Below are 19,472 nucleotides of genomic sequence, written 5' to 3' on the forward strand. Positions count from 1 at the left end.
TCTCTCACTCGTACTTGTCCACAATAAATAGGCATTGAAAATGCAATAGGTCTCGCCCTCGCTTAAGTTAAAGAAATTCTGTTTGTAATTAGGTGGCTTTTTAGCTTTGCTTTTATTAGTGTTTTTCAAACGTTCATGTACATAACATGCATATGCATGCATATATGTATATGTTAGCATGCATTTATATTTGTATTTATATAGATATGCAGATGTATACATGTTTATATATGTATATATACACATACATATATATAAATGCTATCAATGGCGGAACGACCGGCAGTATTCCTGTGGGTTTCCTGGTGTGAGAACTTTGTTGGAGCAGGCATCTGATGAAGGTACAGACCGAAACGCGTCATGCCATTGCTCTGGTGAATAAAAGACCCTTCCTGTATTCCCCGCTGTGTCTCTCCGATTCTTAGTACTGAAGAATCTTTTGTGGATATTTTCGCGTGCAAGTCCTGGGCGCGCTGGAGTAGACCCGCCTTGCTAAGAGGTCAGTTCATCAAGGACAGCTTCGGCATTCTCTTTTTTTCCAAGGTATTGGATTCGCACTGACCCACCGCACCCACTTTTGGCAATCGGGCTGTTGCGAACAGCATTCCGTGACTGCACGGAAGAGACGGGATGACTTCATCGGCGTTTCTAAGTCCGGCTGACAGTGGATTCTTGTGGTGGAGGCGTCTGGGGACCCGGGAGGAACACTTGCTTCACCAGCTCAGTTCTTACCAAGAGCACAGACCACGTTCTTCATTAAATTCAGGTCCCCAGCAAGGATACTTGGACCGGAGTAGAGAAACATACCTGCAAGCCGTGAGAGGTGCATACTGGTAATTGCAGTCCACCAATGCGCCTGCATTACCGTTTGGGACTCTTAACTCCGCCCACCTGAACAGCTATTAATGGCGGAATGACCGGCAGTATTCCTGTGGGTTTCCTGGTGTGAGAACTTTGTTGGAGCAGGCATATGACGAAGGTACAGACCGAAACGCGTCATGCCATTGCTCTGGTGAATAAAAGACCCTTCCTGTATTCCCCGCTGTGTCTCTCCGATTCTTAGTACTGAAGAATCTTTTGTGGATATTTTCGCGTGCAAGTCCTGGGCGCGCTGGAGTAGACCCGCCTTGCTAAGAGGTCACTGCATCAAGGACAGCTTCGGCATTCTCTTTTTTCCAAGGTATTGGATTCGCACTGACCCACCGCACCCACTTTTGGCAATCGGGCTGTTGCTAACAGCATTCCGTGACTGCACGGAAGAGACGGGATGACTTCATCGGCGTTTCTAAGTCCGGCTGACAGTGGATTCTTGTGGTGGAGGCGTCTGGGGACCCGGGAGGAACACTTGCTTCACCAGCTCAGTTCTAACCAAGAGCACAGACCACGTTCTTCATTAAATTCAGGTCCCCAGCAAGGATACTTGGACCGGAGTAGAGAAACTTACCTGCAAGCCGTGAGAGGTGCATGCTGGTAATTGCAGTCCGCCAATGCGCCTGCATTACCGTTTGGGACTCTAACTCCGCCCACCTGAACAGCTATTAATGGCGGAACGACCGGCAGTATTCCTGTGGGTTTCCTGGTGTGAGAACTTTGTTGGAGCAGGCATCTGATGAAGGTACAGACCGAAACGCGTCATGCCATTGCTCTGGTGAATAAAAGACCCTTCCTGTATTCCCCGCTGTGTCTCTCCGATTCTTAGTACTGAAGAATCTTTTGTGGATATATAAATGCATATGCATATATATACATATATATGTGCATATATGTGTGCGCGTAGAGAGAGGTAGAGAGTAGTAGAGAGAGAGGTAGAGAGTAGAGAGCGAGTAGTAGAGAGCGAGTAGTAGAGAGTGAGTAGTAGAGAGTAGGAGAGGGTGAGTAGTAGAGTAGTAGGGTAGTAGAGTATTAGAGAGTGAGTAGAGAGAGTAGTAGAGAGACAGTAGTAGAGAGTAGTAGTGTATTAGAGTGAGTAGTAGAGAGTGAGTAGTAGAGAGTGACTAGAGAGTGAGTAGTAGAGAGTGAGTAGTAGAGAGAGTAGTAGAGAGTGAGCACTAGAGAGAGTAGTAGAGAGTGAGTATTAGAGAGTGAGTAGTAGATAGTAGAGAGTGAGTAGTAGAGAGTGAGTAGTAGAGTGAGTAGTAGAGTGAGTAGTAGAGAGTGAATAGAAGAGAGTAGTAGAGTAGGAGAGAGTGGTAGAGAGAGAGTAGTAGAGAGAGAGTAGAGTAGTGGAGAGTGAGTAGTAGAGAGTAGTCGAGTAGTAGAGAGGGTGAAGTAGAGTGAGTAGTAGACAGTAAGTAGTAGACAGTGAGTAGATAGTGAGTAGTAGTAGAGAGTAGTAGAGTGAGTAGTAGAGAGTGAGTAGTAGAGAGTGAGTAGTAGAGAGTAGTAGAGAGTAGTAGAGAGAGTAGTAGAGTGAGTAGTAGAGAGTAGTAGAGTGAGTAGCAGAGAGTGAGTAGCAGAGAGTGAGTAGTAGAGAGTGAGTAGTAGAGAGTGAGTAGTAGAGAGTGAGTAGTAGAGAGCGAGTAGTAGAGAGCGAGTATTTGGTTCCTGTCTGAGTGTTTGACTTGAAATTCTGTTGATTGGATTAGGGATAAGTGGATGGTAAAGGGACATTCTGGGATTTGTGGCAGCCTAATTTTATGGTGCATCCATCTTTTTAGCTTGTTGATTTTCTTTTGTAAATCATGAGCCGTTGAAGTAACATTTTGGGAATAGACATAGCACCTCATCCCATGCAGAGGTGATCTCAACACCAATTTATTGTGTACTGGAAGAGACGAGCCAAAAATCACCCCATGCTTTACAGCCTGGAAAAAACGCGATCCCCCAGTCCATAGGAATCAAAAAAGCGAAATATGGAAAACGTAGACGACCTGCGTACAAAAAATCATCAAAACTGCTAAATAGCTTTACCAATGGCAACATTCCGTCGCAAGACTAATGTCAGACCTGTTTAAGGAGCTTCAATATTTGTAAAAGGAGAAGACAGGCAATTTTGTCTACGTTGCAATTAGCGCGCGTGCCTCGCGCTAAAAGTAAAAAAGCCATTTGCTTTGCTATACAATACCATTAGCAAAGCAAATGGCTTTAACTTAATCAAAGGCGAGACCTATTGCATTTTCAATGCTTGTTTTAGGATGGAACGGAAGGAGACAACCCCTCAGACGTCACTGCAGCAAAATGCCAGGCGCAGTGGAAGTGACAATACAACCTCTTGTCTTGATACCATTACATGGATGACCCCCTTTTGCAACCTTTAGCCCCAAAGCTGCCTCATATTTGCAGCTGAGGTGCCACAGAAATGGAGTGTACACTACAAAAAGTAGCCTGGACTACCAGAGCTCTGCTTAATATTTGTTCCTGTCGCAGCTTCATGACCCTCAAGAGCAAGGTTAGAAAAGCCAGTGTCAGGGCCACCACGGGCCACGCCCTGGGTGGCACGTCTGCCCATAACTGATGTCTGTGAACAACCACAAATGTGATGGGTGCACAGACCCAGTTCAACCACAGGAAGATGTACACAAGCTCTTTCCCGTTTCTGAGAGAGGGAATGCACATTTGCACAGGCTTTGTACCTAATCGGATATCCTCGGCAAACCCTCTTGGTAATCTAAGACAGTTGTAGTTTCCCAGGAGTATTCCTGAAATTCTTTGAAAATGGCGGAATTTTTTTTTTTTTGTAAGAAATATTATTGTGGTCTATTTTTGACTATAACAAGAAATAAAAGGTTACGGACTTTAGAAATTACTTTAAATCTATGTTTTAAGCGTATGTGAAGACATTTCTGTATTTTTTTACAGTTGCGGGATATTTGTTTTGAGTGTTTTACCGTGGATCTTAATGTATTAGTTCTTGGCCTGCAAGGCATTATGGGTTTTGCCGCATAATTGATGAGTGGCTCTCCCGCTACTCCGGGGAGAGCCGCGATGTAGGCCTCCGGCCGCTTCTTGGGCCCCGGTGGGGGGACCGGTCCCACCCGGACCCCCAGGTAAGCATCAGCGGCTCGGGGAGCCCACCCCCGGCCACTGCTACTGCTTGTCGAGGGCCCAGACCCACCCTGGCTCCTCCTTGCCCTTGGGGAACCCCGGTCCCACCCGGAGTCCCCACACAGCTCCATCGTTGTAGGGCAGCCCGGGGAGCCCACAACCGGCTGCACCCGCCGGCTCCCCGGCCAGCCACCACCCTCGCGTGCTGCCACGGCAGCCGGCACGACTCTTCTCATCTCCCTGCTCCTGCAGGCAGACACGCAGCTTCGGCAGGGGAGTGCGGCTGCACTCCCCCGGCCTCCTTCTCCTCTGCGGGGCCCGGGGATGGGGTCCCGGGGCCACCTTCACAGTAGGGGGCGTGGTGGCGTCCCCCTGACTTGGACCGCCTTCCTTCGGCGGGAGATAGGGTGGGCTCCTGGCACCCCGCGGCTGCCACCTCCTCTTCTTCGGGGCCTGGGGATGGGGTCCCAGGCCCCTGAGCACATCGGCATGGGGGCGCGATGGCGCTCCCCGATTTTACCTCTGCGGGGCCCGGGGATGGGGTCTCAGGCCCCTAGGCCCATTTTCGCAAGTGGGGTGCGACGGCGCTCCCCGACTTCCATCTTCGCGGGGAGGGTGACGGTGCTCCTCCGCCTCCATCTTCAGTGGGGGCCAGGGTGTGCTCCTGGACCCCCTGCAGGGGGCACGCACCTTCACAGGGAGCACGACGGCGCTCCCAGTCTTCCCTTCTTCTGGGGTAAGCCCCCGGGGACCTGACCCACCCCGGGGGGCATCTCTGAGACCGGCGGCAGAGTCCCACACGCTTCGTCGTCTGTCTTCTTAGGGTTCAAAAGTCGCCTACCTTCCGGGGTCCATATCTCAGCCCCTGGGGGTCTGATCTGCCCCATTTTCGCGTCTTCTTGCTCCTGGTGGCGCCCCCCCCCCCGCTCCCCCACGCCACTGGGAGCACTCTCCTTTGCCATCCGGGTCTCCGAGAGGGTGCGTTCTGCAGGGGAGGGTGCGTTCTGCAGGGAGCGGTCTTCACTGGCTCCCTGCGCCAGCCATTCGCCTGGCTCTCCTCCTGGGCCTCTCTTCTCCCTGCGCAGAGGCCCCTACTTTTGCGCACTGGTCCTGGGCTCTTCTTCTGGAGCTATTAGGGCCCTGGGGGGCAGTCAGGGTGTCTCTCCTTCCAACTGCCCATTGCCAGGCTCCAGCACCTTCCGCCTCAGCAGACCACACCTCAGAGAGAGCTTCTCTTCCTGTACAAGCACTTTTTAAAAATTGAGTAGGGGGCTGGCAGGAAGTCTCTGTTGGTCCTATCAAACAGCGACACATCACTTCCCTGCCTCTGCTTCCTCCTTCTTGTCCAGCCTCTGGGTTTGTTCAAAATGGAGTCGTCCAGGGTCTCTGGCCACATGATCTCTGAAACCCCTTTCCCCCACACTGCCTTTCCTCCTCGGTGCAGCCTGGTGCCTGGCACCCAGTGATGGATGAGCCTGTAGCCCCACCCATCTTCTCTTCCTGGAGAGGAGGCCTTAGCTTGTGGAAGGAAGGTTATCAATCCATCCTGCAGAGGTCAGCCCCCAGCCAGGGTCTGGTCATGGCTGGCTCAGAGAAATATGACAGTTCTGTATGACCCAAAAGCAGTACAAATATGACTTTGGACTCTGCAGAATACTGATTTTCACATCCGCTACAGTGGACTTTAATGCGTCTGGAATCTGTAGGCCTTATGAAAGTTAATCTAGCACATGGGCTCTACATCCCCATAGGGGAATAATGAAGTGAAAAACAGTAAAGCGCACTAACTTTCCCTGGCATGTTCCTTCCCAGTGTATAAAGCCTATTCCATGTCACCACCCAATTCTGCATAAGTCCTGCCACACCATTCACTCTGAAACTGCTCCTGGACTGCGCACGCTAGGAATCTCCCCTGCGCAGCCCCTACACGTGTGCACACGCATGTACACATGTGTCTGCATGTAACCAGCCCGGTGTTCCTTACTCCAGCTGCTGCGCAGTGGCCTGGACAAGCCAGGGGGACACCAGTAAAATCCCCATGCAGTCTCTTACATCCTGAGTTCACTGTGGGTGAGTCCCAACTTATGAGGCTCCCCCACAGTAAAAGCTCAACAATTAGGTGCTCAAAAAGCAAACAATCTGGGCGGCCCATAGTGTCAGAACCACCTTCTAACAGTGGCGGACCCCCATACCTTAACATGCATAGATAGTTACTCTACATCCCAGCTTACGCAACCCTGTCATTTCAGGACCTTTGCTATGTCTGCAAATCTCCGCTCTCCGTGTTTTTAGAATGACACGTCCCTGGTTATATGACAAAATATGTGTGTACAAAAACAGCAGCTGCGTTTCACTATTATGTCTAGGTACTACTGTCTGATCATGGAGAATAACAAGGAGCAATGTTGTTTGACCTCACCTAGGATGTTACAACAAAATCAAATACATGTGGAAATGCAATGTGGCACAGCAAAAAGTGTGATATTTAGTAACGTGTACAATGCAAAAGCGGACTGCAACGTGCAGAATTAGGCTAACACAGGGAAACCGACAATGGCTATATAGGAAACACACCACAAGGGCTCACAGCAGACAGATTTTAGGTGTTGGTTGCAGGGTGAGGTCTCTCATATCTCGGAAACTACAGAAGCAATAAGGCAAGCCAACTAGCCTTTGGAGTTATTCTGGTACTGGGATGTAGATATGTAGGTCCAGTCCTTACTCCCGGGCAACAAGCAGCAGGCAAACACAGCAAAGCAGTCCCTCAAAGTGACAGTCCCGCCTGGCAGCACAGCAGGCCTTCTTCCTGGTAGAATGTCCTTAGTTCCAGAAGAGTTCTGATTTGGTGGTGTCAGAGGCCCAGTTGTGCCTTTGAAGTATGGAGACGTCAAAGAGATGTTTTGAAGTGCACAATACCTTGTCTTTCCTGCCCTGGCTCCAGACTCTCCCCAGGAGGGTATGCAATCCTTTGTGGGGGTACAGGGTCCTTCCAGGTGTTAAATATCAGCTCCTTCCTCAGGATGATATATCAATATATAGATGGCTAGTCAGTCACACCTACCCTTCCTTTGGTTGTAGCTGTCTTGAGGGAATGCAGGAAGTCAGCTGTTACCCACCCCAACCATGTATTCCAGTGACAGACAGAAGACACCAAATGGTTTATGTAAGAAAACGCCAACTTTCTAAAAGTGGCATTTTCAGAACTTCAATTTAAAAACTAACTTGACCATCAGTTGTGTTTTTAAAATTGTGAGTCCAGGGACATCAAATTTGGGTTTCCCATATCTGCCCCATTGGAAATTACACTTCTAAAATGTAATAAGACAATCCAAATGTTAATCTATGGGAGCAATAGGCCTTGAAGTAATGAAAAACAAATTTAAGGGTATTTCACTACCAGGACATGCAAAACTTAAATGTATATGTCCTATTTTTTAAATACAATACACCCCGCCCATGGGCTGTCCAATGTCTATCTTAAGGGTGACCGATGTAGAATAAAAAGAAAGGTTCGGGCCTGGTAAGTAGGGTAACTTGACAGGTCGAAATGGCAGTTTAAAACTGCACACACTTGCTCTGCAGTGGCAGGCCTGAGACGTGTAAATGGCTCCTTAAGTGGGTGGCTGGATCATTGCTGCAAACCCCAAAAGTAGCATTTGATTTACATGCCCTGGACACATGTAGTGCACTTTACTGGGGACTTATAAGTAAATCAATCATGTCAATTGTGGATGAAACCAATATTACCATGTTTTAAGTAAAGATCACATACACTTTAGCACTGGTTAGCAGTGGTAAACTACCATGATTCCTAAAGCCAGCAAGAACCTAGTCAGAAAAAACAGGTCAGAAGGCAAAAAATCGGGGGAACCACACCAAGGATGTCAGGTCTAACAATCTTGAAAAAGCTACTTTTCTTATGGATAAGGATAAGCATCTACAATCTAAACAGGGAAAGCTTTGCTGTCAGGATTACCTTAAGGTTTTTACAGTTATTGTTGAGAAATTGATATGTGCTTTTACCTTTAAGGTTAGGAACATGAATGTAAGTATCCATTTCCATGTCAGTTTTAGCACTCACAGCACATAAATTCCATTGTGAGTGATAAGTGTAAAGGAGTGACACAGGCTCATGAGATTCCTCAGGTCGCGGTTGTGTGATAGCGGCACAGGCTCATGAGATTCCTCAGGTCAGCGGTTGTGTGATATCGGCACAGGCTCATGAGATTCCTCAGGTCAGCTGCTGTGTGATAGCGGCACAGGCTCATGAGATTCCTCAGGTCAGCAGCTGTGTGATAGCGGCACAGGCTCATGAGATTCCTTAGGTCAGCGGTTGTGTGATAGTGGCACAGGCTCATGAGATTGCGCAGGTCAGTGGTTGTGTGATAGCGGCACAGGCTCATGAGATTCCTTAGGTCAGCGGTTGTGTGATAGTGGCACAGGCTCATGAGATTGCGCAGGTCAGTGGTTGTGATAGCGGCACAGGCTCATGAGATTCCTCAGGTCAGCGGTTGTGTGTTAGCAGCACAGGCTCATGAGATTGCTTAGGTCAGTGGTTGTGTGATAGCGGCACAGGCTCATGAGATTGCTTAGGTCAGTGGTTGTGTGATAGCGGCACAGGCTCATGAGATTCCTCAGGTCAGCGGTTTTGTGTTAGCGGCATAGGCTCATGAGATTGCTTAAGTCAGTGGTTGTGTGATAGCGGCTCAGGAGATTGCGCAGGTCAGTAGTTGTGTGATAGCGGCACAGGCTCAGGAGATTGCTCAAGTCAGCGGTTGTTTAATCGTGGCACAGGCGCATGAGATTGCTTAGGTCAGCGGTTGTGTGACAGCGGCACAGCCCCAATGACGAAGTGGACTGTATTGGGATGGAACAAGAATGATGTCATATGTCAGCGGTGTTGAGGTAGCGTCAATTTTCAGATGTTGGGGAGAAAGTTTTGCCATACATTCTTAGAAAATAGGTTTTTTAAAAGCAAACACATATATTGATTTCATGCCAAGCCTGCGAGATTTAGCCTAGGTTGTGCTGCAGCACGAAGGCAACAACACCTACGCCGTATAACTTTAGTGTCAGTGTACGTGGTCATGATGAAGGACTTCGAAGTAGAGGGCAGGAAAAGACATACTGAGGCTGTATCTCGAAACCGGGCTGTTGTGATTAGGATTTATGATTGGCGGAGGCGCACTGGACAAACTAGTTCACTAATTATAAGCAAGAAACTGTACTGTACATTTATTCTCTAACTGTGACTCCAGAGGTTAATATCTCCAGGGCAGCCACCAATGCCTACCTTCTTCTGTGCCTCTCCACTCCAAAATCGCTCTTTCTCATCCAGCTTCTCCGTTTTATAGCCACTTGGCTGAAAACAGCTACTTTCTTTCATTTGTAAAGGTGTAAAAATGTGTTTCTCATTCACAGAATCAAAAGGACCTGCAGCGCCCCAGCACCAGAAAAGTCCTGCGCTGCATCACAAGAAGAAGAATTGTATCTGTGTGCAGAGTCTGAGCAAACGCTCACTGGAAGCTGGGCCCTGAATGCACATTATGCAGTTTATTCCAAGGAGAAACATTGACCTAGTGTGAGATAAAGCTTCATACAGAGCTCATCATTAGTGCCACTTTGAAGATCCGACCCAGGGATAACCAGTATCATTACATAAAGTGAAAAAGTTGTAAAAAATGTTTTCTATATGTATTATCTATGTTCAGTTCTGTTGAGAAACCATATTAGTGTACAACGCCTGAGAAAAGCCTCACTCAGAGCTCACATCTGTACTTGCATCAGATGATCCATTATGAGACAGACCCGCACAATTGTACAAAGTGTCATTTTTTTCATTCTAGAGCAAAATCAGTTCAAACATCAGTATATCCTCAAGAGACACAATACTAGTGTAAGACGTGTGAGTAAAGCTTGACTTGCAGAACTTCCTGTTGAATTATCAGACAATGCTTTCAGGGGAGAAGCTCTACCAGTGTACAGAATATCGTAAAAGCTGCACTGAGGGTTCTTCTCTGAACAGGACTGACATATTTAAATCTGAGGATAGGTCACACCAGTGTGAAGAGTGTTGGAAAAGCTTCACTGAGCCAAAGAAGCTGTGGAGACACCAGAGAGTCCATACTGGTGAAAAACCTTATCATTGTACAGAATGTATGAAAAGCTTCTCTCAGAAAATAAACCTTTTGGTACATCAGAGAGTCCATACAGGTGAAAAACCTTATCAATGTACTGAATGTGTGAAAAGCTTCTCTCAGAAAATAAACCTTTTGGTACATCAGAGATTACATACTGGTGAGAAACCTTATCAATGTACAGAATGTGTGAAAAGCTTCTCTCGGAAAATACACCTTTTGGAACATCAGGGAAACCATACAGGTGAGAAACCTTATCATTGTACAGAATGTGAGAAAAGCTTCTGTTCAAAAATAAAGCTTTTGGTACATCATAGAGTCCATACTGGTGAGAAACCTTTTCATTGTACGGAATGTGTGAAAAGCTTCTCTCTGAAAAGAAACCTTTTGGAACATCAGAGAGTCCATACTGGTGAGAAACCATATCAGTGTACAGAATGTTGGAAGAGTTTCTGTTCAAACACAAACCTTTTAAAACATCAAAGAGTTCATACTGATGAGAAACCTTTTCATTGTACAGAATGTGTGAAAAGCTTCTCTCAGAAAACAACCCTTTTAGTACACCAGAGAGTCCATACAGGTGAGAAACCTTATCATTGTATGCACTGTGGAAAAGACTTCAGTTGGAAGAGAACACTGTTGAGACATCAGTTAACTTGTACAAGCGAGAAACCATACCACTGTACAAAAGGTGAAAAAAGCTTCACTGATAGGTCCATGCTGGTGAAGCATTAGATAATCAATCCGGGTATGAAACCCTATCAATGTACAGAATGTGAGAAAAGTTTTACTCTTAAGAACTGTATGTTAAAGCTCCAAAGAATCCACACTGCTGTTAAACCCTACCTCTTAGAAGTGTGGCCTGGTGGAGCATCAGAAAATCCATACTGGTGAAAAGTCATATCAATATACAGAATGTGGGGAAAGTTTCACTCTTAAAAAATTTATGTTAGGCAAAAAAAGATCCACACTGCTGGGTAACACAACAACTGCCAGAACGTAGAAAAACCTACAGTGAGAATCACCACCTAGTGAATCATCAGAGAATCCATACTGGCTAGAAACGTTTTCAGTGTATAGAATGTGGAAAAAGCTTCACTCTAAACACCACACTGTTTATTCTATTCTATTCTGTTCACCGTTTTTATAAAGCGCATGGCTACCCATAAATCAGGCTTCCTAGCACTTGCAGAAGGGGTTGGAGAGAAGGCATAAAGAAATCAAATAAAGGAAAAAGATACGTTTTAAGTTTTTTCCTAAAAATCATCAAAATGTGCTCCATTCTGGGACTGATGCGCAGAGCATTCCAAAGCATGGATGCCAAATAGGTTACAGACCGACCTCCACTCCTGGCTCTCTTGATCCTTGGGACATGGAGCAGCTCATGATTGTTTGCCCTCAAATCTCTTTTGGTCTGATAAATATTGGCCAGTTGCCGAAGGATGGGAGGCCCTGTATTGTGCTTTGCATGGTGAATAATGCATAGCTCCTTAAATTGTATCCTTCAACTCAGCCAGTGAAGAGTTTTAAGGGTTGCATCTGCTGACCGTATTTTTGGGATATCTAATAGCATCCGAGCAGCAGCATTCTGAATGATATGAAGATGTTTGATCACTGATTTTGGACTTCCTAAATACAGCGAGTTGCTGTAGTCAAGGGGTGACAAAATCAGGCTCTAAACTATAGTTCTAAGGGCCTTTATCAGCCATTTCAGCACCTTTCTCAATGCTTTCCGAAGGCCAAAACAGCTCCCAAACACTTGTTTTGCTTGGGAGGCCATGGTTAACTGATTATCAAGAATCATCCGTAAGCTTTTTACTTCTGATTTGGGGACTGGGCGTTCTCCTAAAGAGGATGGCCAAATAATATGATCCCAGAGCATGGATTTGTTCCCTAGTATCAGGACCTCAGATTTTTCACCATTCATTTGTAAGCAGCTGGCTGTCATGCATTTAGACACCTTTTCTAAACAGTTGTTAAGCCGAGCTGCAATGGTGTCCACGTCTTGTACGTTAGACATCAGAGACTCCATAGTGTCAAGAAACCCTTTCAATGTACTGAATGTGGAAAAAGCTTCACTCTAAAGTGCAACCTGTTAGGACATCAGAGAATTCATACCAATGAGAACATTTAGCAGTGAACAGAATGTGGGAAATGCTTCAATCTGAACAGCACACTGTTAAGACATCACATAATCCATTCATGTACGAAACCATAAAAATGGACAGAATGTGGGAAAGCTCCACTTGAAGCACAGGTGTGTTCCAGCATCGGAGGATTCATCCTCCGTAAAGGCCGATTTAGTGTAGCAAGTGTATGTACACCCTGATATGTTAAAATGTTAGCAAAGGTAAGGTATGCTACTTCCATATAATTTCCTACAGTGTTTAACTTCCAACTCTTCTTTTTTTCCGTGATACACAATGCTTAAAAAGAAAATTACTGCACCACTGCTTATTTGCATAACAACGTACATGTAAGGTAAAAAACATGCCCACACTATTTATAGTGGACTTTTGGAGTCTCCAATCTGGCATACCCTTTTTATACAACTAAAAATAGTCCTATCTACTGGCCATCTTGGAGAACTAAAGGGCTATTTTGGGTCAAACAATTGTATAACAATTATTCTTTTATTTCTTTCTCAGAAGCTTCCACAATATTTGGTCTATAAACTTACTTCTCGTCATAAATTTATGATCCTCCAAAATATCTCAAACATGTACTTATTTTCAGTCAGTTGCTCTCACTAATCCACCATCTTTCATTATTCTAGCCAATCTTTTATATACAAACCCAAAAGTCTCTTCTAGCTATATATTCCTCCGGAATACGATTAGTGATCGTCCTAAATCACCAACAGAACTTGCTTGGGAAAATGGTCTTCAAGTAGGCTTGCCTATCTCTACATGGAAACAGATTTGGATGAAAATTAGGAAATCCTCTTGTGTAGCAAACACTACTCACATAATTTGTTTGTTTATAATTGACTTTTTACAACACCCGTTATCCTTCATAAGATTCATCCGGACACCTGTTGGACATCCAATGCACAACATGCTGACCTCAAACATTTAATCTTTACTTGTACCTATGTCTCCACTTTCTGACAACAAGTTTGGCATCAAAGTAATTCCATATTTTTTTTTTAAATACTCCTTACTCTATTTTAAATGCTTTCTTAGGAAGTGTCTCTAGATTGGGGGCTAATGTTTCAATTAATGTGCAAATAGTAGACCTTCTGTTGGAAAATCACTAAGCATTGGAAGGACTTTAGGCAGTTGTCGTCTAAAGCATGGTGGGACGCAGTCTGTTATAATCATAGATTAGACACTGCCTATATGCAACCTATGTCTCTTGTTTTAAAGCGGCAAGAACTCTGGACACCAATTGCTCAGTTTTTAGATGAATCTTCCAAAAGATCTTTGCACTCTCACCTGCAACTCAAAAAGTACTTAAACCTCCTGATTCCATTTTTGTTTGCAATGTTTCTTTATCTAACTATTGCTGTTTGATTCATATTTGAATGCTTTTCTGTTATTTACAATCAGACATTTATGCAATTTTATTTCATTTGTACTTCAGTCCTCTCATTCCCTTATTTCTATTTTTATTGATTTCACTCCTTTTTGTTCTTTTTCTAATGTTGTATTCATATGTATTTCAATGACTGCATCCCCTTCATGAATTCAATAAATTTCTCTTAAACAATAAAAAAAAGATATATGTTTGGCTTGCTAAACCTGTTAAAACCATTGAGGATCTTTCTACCGTCCTTGGTGGCAGAAATAATTTGAATCCTAATCTAGACATATTACATTATCATTCTGGATTCAAACCAATAAGATACCAGCGTTGTTTAAATGAATTGGATCTATATCCACTGAGAATTCTTTTGCAAATGAACACAGTCAAATCAAATGTGAAGCTGATAAATAGGTTTTGAAAGAAGAGTACCTTTTATTGGTACTTGTGAAGATACCTTTGGAGCAGGTGATTGACTGCATATATTTGGGTATGTATAGCTGCCAAGTGTACAGATTGCTTATGTGTGACATCTCCATCGTTTCAAGGTATCTGTGAGGGACATTCTGTTGACCTACGTGTGACACTTAAAGTGACACTTTTGCATGTGTTAAACCAAACAATAAAGTCAAGAAAGTCGCAAAAAATATTGTTAAAGATTGTAATGTAAGTGCATTTTGCAGCTTTTCCTTTCCCACTCACTGTACCCAGCACGATCACTGCACAGTTCACGTTATCTCACCAAACATCTCAAAAGTGCTCCATGGGAGACCTTTGAGTCCTGATTTTTAGGCACCAGGATACAACCCCATGATGAAGCATGCCACTACCAGAGTGGGTGAGGCTCACCCAGGAACAGGATGTGACCCAATGATGAAGCATGCCACTACCAGAGTGGGTGAGGCTCACCAATAAAAACAACTAGGATTGCTAGTTTATTGTTACAAGGAGGATGTAGCATTTACAGTCTTGAACCCTACCAACTGGGTCTGATTATGGTACGTGATTGATCCAACTAGGGAGGCCATGTACTACAAACCTTGTTTGCAGTAAACAGTTTTCCCTGAACTGAACCATCTGGTTCTTTGGGGCATTTGTAAGAGTATGACTCAGAATGCTCCTGTAACATCTCGTGTTAATCAATGGATAGCCCAGGCAATCTCTCATGGTGGGGATGAATTTTTTAATAAAGTGATGGGAAGGTGACACCTGCAGTCACTAATATAAAGTGTATGTTGCAAGGGTGCCTGCTACTCTATCGTCTGGTGCTGATTGCATCCTGTAGGGGGAAAAATACCTTCTTGGTTTGAGGAGACATTCCCCAAGCTAAGCAAAGCATGTGCAGGTTTGACTTATAAATCTATTGAGTAAGAAATATGGGGCATATGTCAAAGTCCTGCAGCAACTATTGATGTTGATTTACTGTACACAACATGGATCTTTCGCAAGGAGCCATTGGAAGGTCGTGAATCAAATTATACTCCCGAGGAAAATCTAAAGTTTGCATTTCGGATCTTGGGTTTTTGTGGACACAACTTCAGAATGCAAGCACTTTATGAATGAGAGGTGTAAGGTAAAGAAGGCAGTGGACAATAACACTATTACAAGAGATATTACTCACTGTCAAAAAAAATATTTTGAGTGTGTCCCGTTTGCACCAATTTCATATCATACACAATCCTACTTGGAGTTTTTAACTGATGATGAAATGCACCTATTTATTTTTAATATATGAGATGGGCTTCTGCTTCAATTAAATACTGGAAGCTTGAACACATTTCCTCTTTTGGAGAGACAATGTCCTTTTTTAACTTTTCTCAAAATTTAAAAGGTGTTCTTTTTGGTTGTCTCATATTGTTTGTGTTGAGAAGAATAGATTCACCCAAGTCCTTGCTGGTGTAAATGCCCAGCCAATGATGTTGATTTATGAACCACCAGCAGAGACCTTTTGCCTCAGACTATTCCTTAATTTCTAATGTTTTCGTCATATTGAATATGAATATAGGCCCAACTCGAAACTTAATTTAAAGGTTGATTTTGATTTGACAGCTGGAGAATACAATCCATTGCTGTTGGCAGGGACACACATTTCTCCAAAATATAATTTAAATAAATAGAAAAGGTTTCTCTATTCTGAGAATGGGCAATACCTTCCATTTGGAGTGTAATGTGTCTTTGAGTAGTGCAGTCACAACAGAAGCTTCATGTGCAAACTCCACAGCTGTTGTACGGATGGTTAAAAAAGAAAAGTAAAGTTGCTTTAGTAGCCTTGAACCCTGACCAGTGTGTTTCAAACATGCAGTGCACAGTGACAAAGCTACACTGTGTTCATGTAAATCCCATTCTAAGATGGCCAGCATGCATCCGTATTACTACAGCAAGCTCACATTTTCATGGTGTGCAGAGGACAGAGCGAGATGTGGCCGGTCACTGGGACAGGCAGAGAGGTGACCTGTCATTGGGGCAGTGAGAGGTGGCCTGTCACTTGTGGAGAGTGAGAGGTATTTTGTCATTGGGACAGAGATGGGATGTCACTGATGAAGAGAGGTGGTCTGGCCCTATGGCAGAGAGATAAGTGGCCTTTCACTGGTGCAGAGGCGGCTCACTCCAGTGGTACACTCCAGTGCCTTGAAGCACAAAGCGTCACCTCATTTAGCCAGAGAGGAGTGCCCCCCTGTATGGCTCATGCTCCTTGGAAGAGTTATTTTCCCCTCCAATGAACATGCGCTTTAGACGGCCATGACAAAGATGGCAGCATTATGGGGTGTCACATTTCTGGTGTGCCGGGAGCCGGTGGGTACTGGGACATGATAAACAGTGACCTGGTACAGCCTGGTGAGAACCCACATCTGGAAGAGCCAGAGGTGGAGAACTTCAGTGTGCCAGCACTCACTGCTGTTGCACTGCACTGCACCACTGCCTGCCAGTCCACTGCACTGCACCATTGACTGACAGTCCACTGCACTGCACCGCACCGCTTCCTGCCGTGGCACTACACTGCATCTGTCCTTGCCTAGGCACTGCACAGTACCTTGAGTCACTGGAGGTCAGTGTAGTGCACGCTACTGCACAGCACTGTGATTATTAACTGACCAATACAGTGCACAGCTGGCAACTAGTCCTTTATACCTGTAGCACACGGCACGCTGAAACTGCTAAGGCCATACTTATTTATTAAAAATTAAACCATGTTCCAGAAAGCTAAATTATTTTTGCTAAAAAGATGCGACAGTCTGAGGGTGTGCCCTGGGACAGCAGACCACATGGCAGTGAGTCTATGCATAGGTAGCACAGCCACTGCACAGTGCGATGAATATGCTGTGTCTGTGCAGTGTTATGAGAATCAACACAGCATAGCTACCTGAGGTAAGACAAAACAAAGGACCCCTAACACGTATCTCTCAACGTGCCCCACGTCATAATGGTGATTGTCAGACACTAATGTTGTAGTTTATTAAACCAGTAGTGCAGCCGCTGCTGAGGGTTGTAGTTTTACCAGTAGTGCAATGCTTCCTATGGGTTGTAGTTTCAAGAGTAGTGCAGTAGCTGATGGGGATGCAGCTTCACTGGTAAAGCAACGGCTGCTGGGGGTTGTACTTCCATAAGTAGTGCAACAGCTGCTGGAGGTTGTAGTTTCACCAGTAGTGCAACGGCTGCTGGAGGTTGTAGTTTCACCAGTAGTGCGACGGCTGCTGGAGGTTGTAGTTTCACCAGTAGTGCGACGGCTGCTGGAGGTTGTAGTTTCACCAGGAGTGCGATGGCTACTGGAGGTTATAGTTTCACCAGTAGTGCAACAGCTGCTGGAGGTTGTAGTTTCACCAGTAGTGCAACGGCTGCTGGAGGTTGTAGTTTCACCAGGAGTGCGATGGCTGCTGGGGTTGTAGTTTCACCAGTAGTGCAACGGCTGCTGGAGGTTGTAGTTTCACCAGTAGTGCAACGGCTGCTGGAGGTTGTAGTTTCACCAGTAGTGTGATGGCTGCTGGAGGTTGTAGTTTCACCAGGAGTGCGTTGGCTACTGGAGGTTGTAGTTTCACCAGTCGTGCAACAGCTGCTGGAGGTTGTAGTTTCACCAGTAGTGCGACGGCTGCTGGAGGTTGTAGTTTCACCAGTAGTGCGATGGCTGCTGGAGGTTGTAGTTTCACCAGGAGTGCGATGGCTACTGGAGGTTGTAGTTTCACCAGTCGTGCAACAGCTGCTGGAGGTTGTAGTTTCACCAGTAGTGCAGTAGAATTGGAAGCCCAGTATTGTGGTCAGGTAGCAGGCTATAGCCTCAAAAAAACAAAAACACAGATTGTAATGACTTCATATGTATTATGTGATGATAATAGGGTAGTTAGTTGGGCAGTATATCTGGGAATAGAATTATCGGCAGATCTGGAGAAAGTAGTCAAGCAGAATATAACTCCCCTAATGACGAAAGTAAAATTAGATCTAGATAGAATGAATAACCTACATCTTTCTTTATTGGGGTGTACGAATGTTATTGAAATGATTATACTGCCCAAATTTCTTTACTTATTTCGCGCAATACCACTGTTTTTTGGGGCAAAATGGTTTCAGACTTTAGAACTGCTGCTAAATAGATTTATTTGGGCCCATGGAAAGACTAGGAAGGCGTATAGATTTATGACTCTTCCAAGGGAAAGAGGAGGGTGGGGGGCTCCTGATTTTAGGTTATATTATATGGCTACAGCATTGCAATATATGCAGGGTTTGATTGGTGGCGGGTTACATCCTAGAATTTCTAGAACGTCAACCGAGGTGTATGCAGCAGTTTTGGGGGCGGAGGCCGAGAATTGTTTTTTAAACTGCACGGATTACTCTTATTTTAAAAGAACGAGGTTTAAGACAGTGATTGCTGCCGTGAATATCTGGACAGCTTTCCTGAAAAAATCTGGGATGGGTAGATATAATAGATCGTATGTTTAAGAATAAGTCCTGGCCAGGGGACATATTCGCAGACTCGGTCTTTGCAACTTGGGAACACAAAGGGATTAGAAGGATAGGGGATATTGTCGGCTCAGAGGGAATTGTGCAGTTTGCTGATTTAGTAACTAAATATCAAATAGATAGTAGGAGTTTTTGAAAAATATTTACAGGTGAGAAGTTTTCTAAATACTAAGCGAGGAGGGATTATAGGGTTTAAGAATAATGAAATATTGGATAAGATTGAGAAGGGGGAGACTGCAAGATACGCAGTTTCTATGCATGCCTCGCAGCTGGTAAAAAAGATGATCTTGATAGATATGGTAACAAATGGGCTACGAAGTTGGGTATTGAGATTGCTTGTTTTCAGGAATCATTAGATTTGGGACATACAGTGCTCTGCTCGGCACCATTACAATCACAGCATTATAAAACCCTATACTGTCTGTATTATACACCAGCTAGAATAGCACAATGGGGTGGTACTTCAGGGACACAATGCCCACGGTGCAACCAATCTCAGGCGGATTTAATCCACATTTTTGCTACCTGCCCTCAACTTTCTACATTGATTAGGGAGGAGGAGGGATTTCTGGTAAGGCACGTAGGAATTCAAATTACAATTACACCTACTGTGGTTCTATTGGGAATAATAGCAGAGAGCGAGGCTACTAGTCGAGAGTTTATCTTTGTCGCTATGGCAGTATTTCGGCTTGTGATAGCAAGAGCGTGGCTTGATAAATTACCTATTACCAGGAGGACAAAGTTCCTGCGGGCAGGTGCAAAAAGTCACCTGAGCCCTTAAAAATAAATGAGGAGTGAAAGAGTTCCTAGTTTGAAGAACCACACAGGTAAGTGGAGGCCCACTCTATGTCCTCTGTTGCCCTCACACACCCCGAA

General features: G+C 44.8%; 1 protein-coding gene across 1 annotated transcript in view; it reads left to right on the forward strand.

The window, feature by feature from the left end:
* LOC146830090 (uncharacterized) overlaps window positions 1-13,841 on the forward strand; it is a 39,656-nt gene extending 25,815 nt beyond the window's left edge. Inside the window, exon 3 of the mRNA XM_085604325.1 lies at window positions 9,406-13,841. Within this exon, the coding sequence (XP_085460451.1) occupies window positions 9,936-10,856 (921 nt within the window). The 5' untranslated portion in view covers window positions 9,406-9,935 and the 3' untranslated portion in view covers window positions 10,857-13,841. The remainder of the gene's footprint in view (window positions 1-9,405) is intronic.
* The last annotated feature ends 5,631 nt before the right edge of the window (window positions 13,842-19,472 follow it).

The sequence above is a fragment of the Triturus cristatus genome, chromosome 5_1 (assembly GCF_964204655.1).
Source record: "Triturus cristatus chromosome 5_1, aTriCri1.1, whole genome shotgun sequence".
Classification (NCBI taxonomy): domain Eukaryota; kingdom Metazoa; phylum Chordata; class Amphibia; order Caudata; family Salamandridae; genus Triturus; species Triturus cristatus.